This window comes from Arachis hypogaea, chromosome 2 (assembly GCF_003086295.3).
Source record: "Arachis hypogaea cultivar Tifrunner chromosome 2, arahy.Tifrunner.gnm2.J5K5, whole genome shotgun sequence".
In the NCBI taxonomy this organism is placed as follows: domain Eukaryota; kingdom Viridiplantae; phylum Streptophyta; class Magnoliopsida; order Fabales; family Fabaceae; genus Arachis; species Arachis hypogaea.
The window spans coordinates 86,442,497-86,457,325 of record NC_092037.1 but is presented as its reverse complement, the minus strand read 5'-3'; the positions used below and the strand labels follow the sequence as shown (position 1 = coordinate 86,457,325).

Below are 14,829 nucleotides of genomic sequence, written 5' to 3'. Positions count from 1 at the left end.
AAGATCTGAGCCCCTATGAACCTCCATAAAGGAGCTGTCCGTCAAGTTAATGACAGTAAAGAAGCACTTATTGGGAGGCAACCCAACCATACGTATTCTATAGTTTACTTTTACTTTCTTTTATGCTATTTTAGTTTACTTGAATTTGATTTCATATCCCTTTATTTTCTATTGATTTTCATAGTTTTCCTCATATTTCTAACGTTTGTGATCATGTGTAGCACTTAGAACAGAAACAGAAATATGTAGCAGAAAAATAGAATACCCTGGAGGATGCCTCTTGCTGGCATTGAACACCAGCACTGGCGTTCAGTGCCAGAAGGAGGATGGAAGCTTGGGCATTTAACGTCCATACAGGAGCAGTCCAGGACCAATTTTGGTCCCCCTAGGGCATTTAACGCAAAAAAAGGGATCCCCATTTGGCGTTCAACGCCAAAGCTAGCACTGAACACCCAGGGGGGAGGCAGCATGCTGAAATTTGAAGTCTTTGGCCCAAGGATACTTTTCCACCACCAACCACTTTACCATTTACTCACTCTTATCCCTTCTCTCTTCCCTCTTACCTACTTTTCCATCCACATTCATCCATCACATCACCCATCAATTCCTTTGATTCCCTCACCCCACCTTTCACTCTACCCAATAATCTCTCATCAATCTCATCAATCTCTCTTCCCACTAACTCCATTCACATTCAAATTCAAATTCTCCCTATTTTTTCCTCCCCATGACTGAACCCACCCTCCCCACTCCTATAAAAACCCCTCACTTCATCCACCTCTAACACACCTTCACTACTCTTCCCCTCTTACACATTCTTCACCATACACATTCCCTTTCTTCATTTTTCCTTTTTTCCCTCCCCAAGGCCGAAGCCTCTATACCTTATCCCCTCACTCTACTCTTTCTATTTCCTTTAGTTTTCCTTTTCTTGTATTTCTCTTTGTTCGGGAACGAGCAAAATTTTTAAGTTTGGTGTTGGAAGCTCCACTTGTTGCTTTTGATATCTTACGTTTATGGCACCAAAAACTAGAGAGTCCTCAAGGAAAAGCTCCCACTTCTGCTTCCGAGCCATGGGAGATCACGAGATTTCTCACCAAGGCTCATCAAGACCATTTCTATGATGTGGTGAGGAAGAAGAGGGTGATTCCCAAGGTCCCCTTCAGGCTGAAGGACAATGAGTACTCGGAGATCTTGGACTAAGTTCTGAGACGGAATTAGGAAATTCTGGCCAATTTTGTGACTAAAGTTAGGGTGTTGATGGTGCAGAAATTCTATGCCAACGCATGGGTCACAAAGAAACATGATACAAGCGTGAACCCAAAACCGAAAAACTTGCACACCATGATCAGAGGGCATATCATAGATTTCAGCCCCGAGAGTGTGAAGATGGCGTTACAGTTGCCAGAACAACGAAATGACCCTTAGTCATACACTCGAAGGGTCAACACTGACCAAAGGCTGGACCAAGTTCTTGCTGATATCTGCATGCCTGGAGCTTAGTGGAGGAGGGACGCTCAAGGTAAGCCTTACCAACTGGGTAGGCTTAACCTTAAGCTAGTGGCTAGAGGATGGTTAAAGTTCATCCAACATTCGATCATCCTTATGAGTAACCGCTCTGAGATTATAGTTGAGAGAGCATTGATGATCCACTGCATCATACTCGACAGTGAGATAGAGGTACATGAGGTGATCTCTCAAGAAATTTACAAAGTAGCTGACAAGCCCTCCACTCAAGCAAGGTTGACATTCCCTCATCTCATTCACCGCTTATGTGCAATAGCTGGAGCTCATGTAGAGGGAGATACCCTAATTGACAAGGAGAGACCCATTACAAGGAAGGGTATGAAGCACGCTAGGGAGCCCGCACAAGGATCACAGCAAGAGCCAGTTCCACCACCTCTATATGATATTCCGGAGATGCCTCAAGGGATGTACTTCCCTCTCCGTGACTATTGGAATCAGTTGACCACATCTTTAGGGGGGCTGACATCATCAATTGATCAGCTGAGGCTGGAGCGTCAGGACCAGTCTGCTATCCTCCATCAGATGATGGAAGATCAAAGGAGATTGATGAAGGAGCAGAGGAGGCAGAGACGTGACATTGAGGAGCTTAAACGCTCCAGAGGATCCTCTAGAGGGAATGGTAGCCGTCATCATGAGGTGGTCTAGTTCCATTCTCCCTATTTCTATTTTATCTCGTTTTTCTAGTATTTCAATTTATTATCTGTTCTCTATTGTAGTTGCATGGTCACTCTTAGGTCTCTTTTCTTTTTAGCTTAGTAGTTTATTTTTTGTTTTATATAAAGATGTCTTATGTATTTCTCATCAAGCTTAAAAGAAAAGTCTATTAAAAATGAAGTAGTAAAATGCATAAGGCCTTGAGTTATATTATGAGTTGTTCTGATTACTTTAGTATGGTGGCCTTATCTCTATTTTCTGAATGTATGAATTAACTGTGCACGTTTGATATTGAAGTTGAGTATATTGGTTCTTGAGGAACAGGAATTTAGAGAAGTATTATTGATTCTATGAAAAATTAAAAAGAATGATTCTTGAAGCAAAACAAACAGCAAAAAGAAAAGAAAATAAAAAGAAAAAAATCAAAAGAAAAAGGCCCAAGGCTTTGAGCATGAATGGTTAGGAAGGTTAAAATTGATCTAAAAGCTCAAACGAGTAGTTTTTCCTAACTATATGTTTGTGGTGTGAAAGTGTTAAGTAATCCTTGAGACTGAACTCTTAGTCATGACCCAATGCTGTAAAGAGTACGCTTAAGGCTCTGAGCACCACTGTCTGGAAATAAAAGCAAATAAAAAGTTGAACCCAAAGGGTTCCCCCAATTAAGTGCTTGTGGTGTTTATGTATCAAGTTAAACTTGAACAAAACACTTAGATAGCGTTTGGTGGAGAGACAGAGACGGAAAGACTAAGATTAAGAGATAGAGACTAAGAGATAGAGATTAAAATAAATCTCAGTATTCTGTTTGGTGCAAAATGGGAGACATAAATTGAAACAAGAATGAAACTCTAATTTAATTTGCACAAAAGGTAAAATTGGAATTAATTAATTAAAATGAGGGTATTTTAGATATAAAATGTTATTAAAGTTTCAGTCTCCATCTCTAAAAATTTTAGTCCCCTGTGTCTCCACTTTTGGGAGGTATTGAAATACTGAAATTTTAGAGATAAAGACAGAAATTTTAGTACTAGTCTTTGAACCAACAAACATAATACTGAGTCTCAATCTCTCCGTCTCTATCTCAGTACCTCAAAACAAACGCTACCTTAGAGTTACGGCTAGGCTCAAAGATACAAAGTACTAAAAAGAAAATAAAAGTTGTGTTCAAAGATCAACAAGATCTTAAAGAAAAGAATCAATAATATCATCTGGATTCTAGTTCTAAAAGGATGCCAATATTTCTGAGCTTCAAAGGATTGTGAGATGCCAAAGCTATTAAAAAATAGAGTGTTAATAGCTCCATTCAGTAATTAGACTTTAGCTTGAATGACAACTCTAACCTGATGTATTTTTCTCTTCCATTTGGTTCTATTTCGTTTTTGGTTGCTTGAAGACAAGCAACAGTTTAAGTTTGGTGTTGTGATGCATGAGCATCTTATACCATTTTTCTAGTTATTTTTATATTATTTTTAGTTAGATTTTATTAAGTTTTGGTATGTTTTAGTTCAAAATTTACCTTTGGATGCTACTTTGAGTTTTTCCTGTGTTTTTATGGTTTTAGGTGAAATTCGGAGCAGTTTGGAGAAGCCTGGAGTAAGAAACACAAATGCTGTCAGCTTCCCCTGAGCGCTGAATGCCCAATCCGGCATTCAATGCCAGCAAAGGGGTAAGAAGTCAGAAGCGCAACTCCTCTCTTGGCGTTCAATGTCCAATCCTGGCGTTGAACGCCAGCTTGCTGTCCGTTTCACATGCTATTAGGCCTCCACGTGGATTTTATCACTTCTTAGTCTTATCTTATTTTATCTTTGTAATTTTTAATTTAAAATGATATCTTTTAGGTTTAGCATTTAGTATTTAAGGAGGAGATCACTGAGGTCTAAACCGAGGAGATCACATCAGATCTTCTTCTTCACTTTTCAGAAATCTATTTTCTTTGTAAAGTTATGAGCAACTAAACTTCCTAGTTAAGATTATTATTCTTCTATTTTAATTAATGTATGATTCAATTGTAAGGTGTTATTTTCGTTCTTAATCTTATGAATCTGGGGTGGAATGAGAGTGTGACTCTTTTTTCTACATGAGCTCTTGGGATTCTCGAGAGAGCTATCTCGCTTGAGCTACAGCTTGAAAACACTCATCCTAAACTGTAATTTACCTAGGCTAATTAGATATGTGACATAAAATCCGGTTAGCTTTGGGTAATTGAGATTTTTGTGGCGCTAAACTAGTTTTCTGAATTTCACCCTCTGATCTGAATTAACTAACCTTGTCTATGGCATTTTAGTAAGATCAGAGGAGGTTAAATCGCTAAGAGATTACGTTTTAATCAGTTATGGTTTGTCATAGAACGAATCACTCATTGTTAAAATAGTTGGTAAGACATTGTAATCCGAAAAAGTAAACATTTCCAAGACCTTAACTATTTTCTCATCATTATTTTACTCCAACTTGTTTATTTGCTTTCTTTATTTACTATTTTACTGTTTATACATTTTACATAACAACCATCTTTTACTGCTTGCCTGACTAAGTCCAGCAAAATAACTATTGCTTGCTCAATCCAACAATTTTCGTGGGATCGATCCTCACTCACCTAAGGTATTACTTGGATGACCCAGTGCACTTGCCAGTGAACTAGTGTGAGTTCTAATTTCGCGCACCAATAGTCATCTTATCCCTACAAGATTTTCTACAACTCTCAAAATCCTGGAGGCTTTTGATATCCCACCACCTTGTCCTTGAAAAAGATCTTCATAGACCCATTCCCATTAGAAATAGCAATCGATCCTACACCTCCCATCTCTGGGTTGTTATCCACAAATGTAGCATTTTGGATACCATCTCCACTTGCAGTCGTTAATCCATAATCTCCTTTTCCAGTTTCTAAAATCCTCTCCTTTGACATCGAAAGCACCCGTCTCAACACTCTCTCCTTTATACCTTTTTTCAGCGTTGTTGAAAACTTCACTCTATGTCTCTCTTTTAAAAAATTCTCTTTTTTCACCGTCTCTACTCTCTTTTTTTTACTACTTATTTTTTTAATAATTTTAATCTTTATATTATTAACGAGAAAAATAATAATTTTTTGCTATTTATTTAGCGTGTAAATTAGACCTGATCTTTTTAGAGATTGATCTACTCTTATTTTATTTTTAAATAAAATAAGTGAAAAATTTGTATTATTTATCTCAGTATAAATGAAATAAGTTTATGCTTTTTGGGTGTGTGTAAATATAATATTTGTTAAAAAAAATTCAATAGGTTAAATTTATCATATATTAAAGTGTTTGATATAAGCGCTGAGCAAAAATTTCCAAAAGAAAATAAAAACACCAAAAGAAGTTTTGAAGATAATATAATATTAACTTGATAAAAATAATTAAATATAAAAACATATTGGTAAAAAATTTTAAAATTAGATTTTAATATAGTTCTTTGCAATAATTTTAGAATAATGAGATTGTTCCGTTCTTAACCATTTTTTAATTTTATGCTATGTGGATTTTTCTTTTGCACTTTTATCTATACGCAAATGACTAAAAAAAAAAATAATTTAGAGATAAATTTTTATTTGATTTTTTTATATACTTTTCAAATAACTATGTAAATATTTATACAAAAATTTAGATCAAATATACAAATCTTTTGTCATTTGCGATATTTAATCGTTTATTTTTTTGTTATTTTTATTGAACTAATATCATCTTTTAAAGATTGTTATTATTTCAATCTTTTAAAATTATTTTTATTTGGTTTTAAAATAATTTAGTTATTGAATTTTATCTTATAAGACTTGAAACTATATCAAGCATTACGTAAACAGTATTGAAGGTGAGACAAATCTTCAAATATCTATCAACTTTATTTCTGTGCGTTACATTCTTTTCTTTGATACGCCCGTAGGCCTCCGAATCATGCGTTACATTCTTTTCCAGTTTTCCTTGTTCTTATATTTTGTTCCCTTGGCTTAAAATAAAGGCATGATATCATGATATGCTCAACCACAAAAGAAAAGATTGGCGTGCTTTAATTTGTAATTGTTTCTTTTTTAGGGTTGCATTTGGCATGCCTTTATTCTTTAAATCGGAAAGGAGCAATATGGTATATTTTGTAGGTGAGAAATGAGAAAAGCTAACCATTTGCTATCTTTATTGTCCACGACCTTTCAAGGTTTTGACTTAGTAATAATTATCTATTGTCTAATATCTAATTCTAATTCTAATTGTAATTTTCGTCTTTTTTTAATCAAAAAATAAAGAGACTCGAACTCGTAATAAAGAGATTATGCATTTGAGTTAGAACTTGTTGGATAATTTTCGTCCTACTAGAATAATAATAAAAATCATCTTTATTTTAAAAATAATAAATTGCTAAAATATTATCTAAAAAATTATAACGCCCATAAAAATAATTTTAAAAGACACGAATGATAAAATAATTTTAAAATTTTATTAAATTTTACGAAAATAGCCAACTGTTTTAAAAGAGTGTTTTCTTAAGCTCTTCAATTAATTATTTTTCAACCATGTTAAGTGTATACAAAAAATTAATTACAAAATTGATTATCGATATAAAATACATATATAAATACAAAATAAATATTAAAAATAAATTAAACAATAAATATATTTATATACAAATACATAAAGTTGATTTTTAACCTGTACATAACCTTCTTTATTCTTTTTAATTTTTTTTCTCGGAATATATGTGCACTCACTTTGTATGCCATTATTATTTTAAGACTATATATTCATTCATTCAGTTCATTATTATACTTGAATAATAAAAATGCTAAATCTCTTTGTTCATCAACATGATCAGTTGCTAGAAATAAAGATTATGTCATGAAATAGAGAATTCATTTGCTTAATTTGGGAATTTTGATTTTTCATCTTGTAAATTTTTTTGTCTTGTGTGATTTTCTATTATCTTAGAGGAAGGGAATTGAATTTGAAGAAATTAAAGATAACGAGGAAATTGATTTGGAACTAAAGAGAGATATAGAACTAGGAAAGGAGGGAGGAGACTGGGGAATTGATTTGGAAAATTAGAGTTTATATAGTTTTAAAATAATTAACAATGCCAGAAACCTCTTAGTTTGTTCTCAAGGACGGATTTATGTATATTATTGTGGGGATAAGTGTTTTTATTATAATTTAAAATTGTTTTGAGTAATATATGATAATAATTTTTATTTGTTTTTATTAAATTATTAAATTTGATCTCATAATAATTTTTATTCAATTTTTAGTATTTAATAATCAATTTTAGAATTTTATATTAGATGTTTATTAGAATAATTAATTCTCAATTTAAATGAGATTAGTATAATTAAGTTAGATTGGTCTAGTGGTTAATTCACTAGTCCGCTTAAACAAGTGTCGGAAGTTTGAATCTCGCTTTGTACATGCAGCAATCCATTGGTCAGTGGTGAATCCTTAAAATGAAGCTCATTACCGCGGTGGAATAGTCATTAACCTATCGGATTGAAGAATATTATGAGATACCGAATAAAAAAAGAGATTGGTGTTCTTTCTTAAAAATTGACTTGAAAGAGTATTATTTATCTTTTTTTAAAATTAGCTTTAATTCTTTTCGTAGTAACTGTACCAATTAAAAAAAAAATTTTCAATTATAAATATAGTAAGAATTCCTTACTTCTAATTATATACAAAGTGAATTTCTAAATAATTATTTACTTATTTATATATATATATATATATATATATTATATATATATATATATATATATATATATATATATATATATATATATATATAAAGAGAGACATTTTAATTATATTATTGATTTCTCAATTTTTTTAAAATATAAAACTTAAAAAATAAAATTTTAAATTATATATTATTATTATTATTTAACTTATTATTTTAGTGTTTAATTTATAAATTAGATATTTTAAAAACTAATTATATTTTATAATAATAAAATATATTTATAACAATAATTATATTATATGTACATTAAAATAAAAACCACATATATAAAATATATGAAAATACAAAATATACATTAAAAATAAATTAAATAATATATATATTTATATAAAAATATATAATAATTAATAAATAATTTAATAACTAATTTTTATATAACATAATATTTTTATTATAAAAATTATTATTATATTATATATATTTTGTTTTTATTAACAAAGTTTATTGGATCCATCACTGTTTCTCATGTTAATGTTGAGCTCCATTATTCCAAAAAAAAAAAGTTTTGTCATGTTATTCATTCTATTAGTTATTTTATTGTTAGTGTATTTCTGTCGGTATCAGAATTTTTAAATATTATTTTAATAGTGTATTCAATGTGTAACTGAAATTTATGTAAGTAGTATATTTTTTTGTTACATTAAATCTTTACTCGCAGTCAAGGTCATAAATCAACAAACGCTATATATATTAAGTCTAACTGGCAAAAGATATTTCAGTGGCCGAAATGTGAAAAAACTTCCAAAGGCAGAGACGAAGGCATCAATTGCAACTTGGAACTTTGCAAATCAAAACATGTTGTTTCCTTCAGGAGCCAACAAATTGTTAATGCGTGAGTTCCCAATCAAACACAGCAATTGTTGAAGGATCATTGCATCGGTTGATTAGAATGTGACTCTTGAGTTGCTTACGGCTATTAGATTCAGTGGTCCTCCTCACTCCTCAACATGTGTTTTAATTAGCTGCAGTTGGCCCACTGCACGTCTGCACCAACATTTTATGAAAATTTTATTTTATCTTATCTATTTCACTATTTTCCTTGTTGCCTGTTGGTGCTAACTGCTAAGAGGATTTATGAAATTTGTTGTTTTTCTCGTGCCACTGAAATTTTGAGTCACATTAAGCTCCATTTTTTTGATAAAAAAAAAGTAGAGATATTATTGTGGCATTGTGCCATCGAACTAATTGATTTGGGCTTATGTATAATGCCTGATTCATTTTCTTCTATTTCTATTTATGATTAATAAAATGTACTTGTACATTTTGTTAATGAAAATCATTTCTCTCTTGGGGGTAAAAAACTGACTCCATCCTTTTTAAGAAGTTCTATTGTTGCAAATAAAACCACCCACGTGAGGAACTTTTTTGATTGTTTGACCCCAAATTTTGGTGGTTCTGCTTCTTCATACCAAGTTTAAGAGTAACTCAGGTTGATTCATGAACGGACCCGAACTCAGTTCGTTAATAACTCGATAAATTTATTTAGGAGTCTAAAAAGTTGAATGTGAACCTAAACTTAAACTCATATATTAAACAAGTCGAATTGGAATTTGGATTTCGTTCATCACTTCAGTTGATTATAATTATATATTACTCATTATTATTAATATTTTTTTTTTTGGGTCAGATAATTTGTTAACTTGTTGTGGTTTTTTGTGGTCCTAGGTGTTTTTGGTCGTTGGTTAACTTGTTACTTGTTTTTGGTCATGATTAACTTGTAACTTGTTACGTTAAGTTAATATAGCTCTAGAAATTGGACCGGAGCTGATGGTCAAACCAGTTTGATAAGAACCTGAGCCCAATTCGGTTAATTACCAGAACAATTGAAACAAGATGGTTCAACCCAATATATTTCATGACAAAAACACCCAATATATTTTGCATCGGGACGAGGGAGTTCGTTTTGGGTCAAAACAAAAACCCTAAAGCCCAAAAGGAAATCCGAAACCCTAACTGGCTGAATTTCTCTCTACTCTCTTCGTCTTCGTTCTTCAATTCTTCTCGCTTCTCACTGACACCACCGCGAAGCAGCTTCGCATCCTCCTCTTGCCGCCTTCTCCTCTTTGTATATTTTGAATTTGCGTAGTTGTTTATAATTATTTTGCACAGGGTCATCAAGTACATTACCTAGGGTTTTTCGTTGAAAGAGAGAAGAAGAAGATGAGTAGAAGCTTGGGAATTCCAGTGAAGCTTCTTCACGAGGCTTCGGGTCACGTTGTCACCGTTGAGCTCAAAAGCGGAGAACTCTACCGTGGCAGCATGATTGAGTGTGAGGACAACTGGAACTGCCAACTCGAGAGTATCACATACACTGCGAAGGTTCACCATTTTCCCCCAACATCGCTATTTTTTTTCGAATCAATAATCTTATGCTCCGTTACAAACTTATTTGAAGAAATTTTTAGTGTTATTGCAAATATTTTAAATAATATGTGCTTCGTAATGTGAGTTGTTGCTGAATTTTTGGCTGATGTTTTCTTTGACCTGCTTCAGGATGGAAGGACATCGCAACTTGAGCATGTGTTTATTCGAGGAAGCAAAGTTAGGTATGGATATTGGATGGATTGAATCTACTATATGTTGCTGCTTGTTTGAATGATATGGTAATTCTATTTTTTGAACTAAGGCTATGATTTTTTGGGGGGCAGGTTTATGGTCATACCAGACATGCTTAAAAATGCTCCAATGTTTAAGCGCTTGGATGCAAGAATTAAGGTACATTTTATTTTTGTGTTTTGATTGAATACTTTGTTTGTTGTTATTGGCATTTTACACCTTTGAATCTCATGTAGGGCAAGGGTGCATCTCTGGGTGTTGGTAGAGGCAGAGCAGTTGCAATGCGAGCAAAGGTATTTTTCCTTTTCCTTTTTATAGATCTCACTCTCTTGCTATGCTTTGGATAGAGGGAAAGTTATGGGATTAAAATGGTATGGGGTGAATGGTGTTAGGTCTCATTGTTTGTATATTTTAAAATTAGGATAGGATAGGATAGGATAGAATGATATTGAATACAATCCTTTTTATCTTCCCTCCAATTTTAATGGAATCGAATGGAAGGTAGATTGAGACCATATAATTTAGAGACATTCTTGGTCCCCCCTTTTCCATTGTATGGCAATTGGATTTCTCCATACTTTATCTTGTGATATTCTAACAATGGAATGGAGAATCTATTACATTCTGTATTTTTGTTTTATTTCACCCCATATATTACTATCACATTCTATTGTATTCCGTTATTTATTCTAAATTGTTGTAGTTGAAGGGCTTGTTGATTTAATACATGCGGTGTAACTGAAAATTGTTGCTTATGTAGGCTCAGGCTGCTGGCCGTGGAGCTGCACCTGGAAGGGGTGTACCACCTGTCCGCAGGTGATTGCCATTCGTATAGTCTCTCATTTGCCCTGTCTGTTGGATATGATGTTTAAGCTTGTTGTTGAAGACTCATGTTATGAGAGAAACTCCAATAGAAGTTACCTCTGAAGAATGTGTTCCTAACAATTTTTCCTTCTAGGATAATTTTATATTATGTTAAATATTGAAACTTGCTGCTAGATGCCTGTTACTAGTGTGCTCTAAATAGAATCTATAAAATGGTTTGCTCTTGACTCTGTTCAGCACCAAGTCTTTTCATGCCATCTGATATGTGAATCAGGAACAATTTGTGTCTTTGAAGCCTCAAATTTTTCCCGTGTCTATGCTTGGTAGGATGGTGAAAAAGGGGGGGGGGGGGATGACCAGGAAGCAAATGACCAAATGCACTTAAAGTGTGTTTGGTCTTGGAAGCCATAGAGAAAGGGATTTAAATGGCATTGGATGGTCGGTCATGGTGTTCTTCCCTTGCCACTCAAAACTCAACTTCTTTTTACCCTCCAAAGTTCAATCCTTTGTTGCATAACCAAACAGATGGTGGCATCCATCCTTATGCTATTTCCCTTGCCTCTCCTTCTTGTAACATTTTTAGTCATCTCATTTCATGGTATTGTTGGCTCCCAAACACTGCATCAGCGTCCAAGTAGTTAGTGAGCTTGTCTTTGTAACTGATTTTTATTTAATTTATTTATTTTCCCATGTTGTATAGGCATAAGTTTCAAGACCATTATTAGTATCAATATCTCATTGACCATATTCCTAATTCACTCCTAGCTCATTTCCCCATTACATTTGTAATGGTCATCTATTCTTTTTTGATTTCCATGACCTTATCTTCTACACTGACACTTAGAATGCCATTAGGATCACTTCAGTTTGAGGAGCACCTACTAAAGCTGCGTTTAAGTTATTCTGGTTTCTCCACCGGTTGCAAGTTAACAGACTCTACCTAACCTACTTATCATATCTAGCTCTGGCTTTTGCATCACCGGCCATGCTAAACTTCGTTCATACATCTTCAGAGCTTATTTTATTCATTTTAATCTTCTCCTCCCCTGATGTATCACCAAGGGCTCCACCTGAACTCCAAGACATTTGTGATATATTGCAAACTGCTTTTGCCACATTAAGCTCATCTTCATATTATTCTCTCTCTATAGTCCAGTTGTCATCCAGTGATTACAATGCTTCATTTTAGAAGTCTTATTTGCATATTATTCTCCAGTCCATGTAGCCTTCTTTGTTCATGTGATCTTACATAGTACATAGCGCCATGTTCCTTATCCGGCACGTGAATTACCCATTACCCATTTTTTAAACATCAGCTGATCAGCTGCTGTGAATTGTTAGGGAGAATTCAGAACTCACATTGAGTTGTTAGTATTAACCTTGGGATTAAAATTACTAGTTCTTGGAGTTTGTGGCAAAAACTCACATCTTTGGTTTGTGAAACGCAGAATTGTTTCACCTTGTGTCAAGGAAAGATGAAATTTGCCAAGTAATTTTTCTTATTTTGATTCAAGATGAAGGGTCGACATTAATTTAGTTTGATTTACTAATTATTCATGTGATCTCTTTTTTGATAATCAACAAGAACTTGTTACACTTAAGTTTAAGAAATAGCAAATACTGTTAGAGCTTGATTAAGGTGCTGCAGGGATCAATCATGTCTAAGTTTTCTATATAAGCCTGTATGCATGGTAACATGTATAAGGAGTTAAAGGAATTATCAGGTTCTTTGCTCTCATTAAAACAATCTAAGTTATATGCAAAGATTTGGTGGCGGAATCCGTTAATTGGATTTCTCAACAATATCTCATGCAAAATGAACAATTCGAATGCTCCATAAAATATCTCCCAGAATTGTGTATTTGACTTCCATCTTCTCTCTCAAATATCTCCTGAAAATGATTCTTAAACATAAAAAATTTTGAAGCATGGCAATGTGATTACAATTTATGTTAGTGGACAATTATTTTTCACGTATTTAACAAATAAATACAATTTAACATTTTTAAGGGGAGTTATTAGTCGTTTAGTTGTGTAAATCGTTTCTGTTATCTACAACACTAAAATCTCCTCATTTTCCAAAGCCTTCCCATAATGTTGAGAACCATATAGTTCTTTTATTTTTTGGTCTTTTATAGATCTTCATATTTGGTTGGTGCTGGGGTAGAAAATGGGCCGTGCTAAGAGGAACGTAGATTCAAGACTAACTCATGTTTGACCCAAAAAAATTATCAAATTATAAAAATCACCATACATAAAAATTTTTCGGGCTTGTGTATGTAACAATCTATTAGTTAGTGGCAGACTCTTAAATAAAGTTTAGATTTGCAATGAATTAGTCCTTAATCTATTGGATTGAAAAATATCGTGGGCAACAAAAAAAAAAATAGAGAGAGAGGGGAAGGATTACATGTACATATCATAGTTTTTTATTCCGGATGGCGGCTCATGGCGGTGAGTCAAAAATTCGCCATAAAATAATGGCGGATGACGTTGTGGAAAATGGCGGAAATGACGGATTACCTAAAAAATGCATATATATATATATATATATATGTACAAAAAAACATGCAGAAAAATTGCAAATATAATAAACTATAAAATCTAATATATATAATTATTTTTCTAGTCATAAAACATTCAATTAATGCAGCAAATATAATAGTAAATATAGGAAATAATCAAATAAACATAAGACATAGAACATAAAAACTAAAAACTTAAGACCAAAGCTATTGTCTCATCATGTCTTTAAACTAACAAATGATAAAATAAACCATCTAAATTCTAACTCTCATCAACTTCATCCAAATTAACACGATTATTATCGTACCCCTCTACTCCCTCATCATCATCTGATTCAGTATCATTAAATTGAATCTCCTCTTTTTTATTTTCGGAATCTTCTAAATCTTCAAATTTTAGTTTTTCCTCTTCCACAATTATTGCCTTTCCTTTTTTGGAGGCCTTAAACCCACTTGATCCACCCTTTGGAGCTGTAGGTTCTTTCCTTTTTCTATTCTGTTGTCTTCTCCTGGTATTTGTCGTAAGCTCATGTCCCTCCATTGCTTCAAACACAAGGTTCCAGCTCAAAGTGTTGTCACCTTCATAAACCAAATCAGCATCATCTTTCACATTATCATCGCTTTGAAAGGTGGTAGTCCCAAGTTCTCCAACAAGTCACTCATTACACTCATCAATATCATTGAGTGTAATAAGGTCAACTTCATCTTTAAGGTTGTACCTTTCGATCTATTGGTTATATTTTATAAATACCAAACTTTCCATCCTTTCATGATCAAGCCTATTTCTTCTTTTAGTATGAATTTGCAAAAGTATTAAATATAATCTAAGTAGCTATGGAGTTTGAAAGTTTATTACTTCTAAATTGTAACGAGTTTAATTGATATTTTACATGCTCAAAAATACTCCAATTGTGCTCACATCCTGAAGCACTACAAGTCAAGCTCAAAATCTTGATAGCAAGGTCTCGCATGTTTGGAGTTTCATGCCCGTATGTCCGCCACCAAA

General features: G+C 33.1%; 1 protein-coding gene across 1 annotated transcript; it reads left to right on the top strand.

The window, feature by feature from the left end:
* Positions 1 to 9,677: 9,677 nt before the first annotated feature.
* On the top strand, positions 9,678 to 11,534 carry LOC112748998 (small nuclear ribonucleoprotein SmD3b). Its single transcript, XM_025797261.3, has 5 exons — positions 9,678 to 10,236; positions 10,411 to 10,463; positions 10,566 to 10,632; positions 10,710 to 10,766; positions 11,234 to 11,534. Exons 1-5 carry the CDS (start codon positions 10,078 to 10,080, stop codon positions 11,291 to 11,293), a joined length of 396 nt encoding a protein of 131 aa, XP_025653046.1. The 5' UTR covers positions 9,678 to 10,077; the 3' UTR covers positions 11,294 to 11,534.
* The last annotated feature ends 3,295 nt before the right edge of the window (positions 11,535 to 14,829 follow it).

What these genes read in the sequence shown, in the direction of transcription:
- LOC112748998 (XM_025797261.3), top strand. Translation starts at nt 10,078, where the DNA reads ATGAGTAGAAGCTTGGGAATTCCAGTGAAGCTTCTTCACGAGGCTTCG. An exon ending in ATTCGAGGAAGCAAAGTTAG is followed by an intron (nt 10,464 to 10,565) that starts GTATGGATATTG and finishes TTTGGGGGGCAG; the next exon opens with GTTTATGGTCATACCAGACA. An exon ending in CAGTTGCAATGCGAGCAAAG is followed by an intron (nt 10,767 to 11,233) that starts GTATTTTTCCTT and finishes TTGCTTATGTAG; the next exon opens with GCTCAGGCTGCTGGCCGTGG.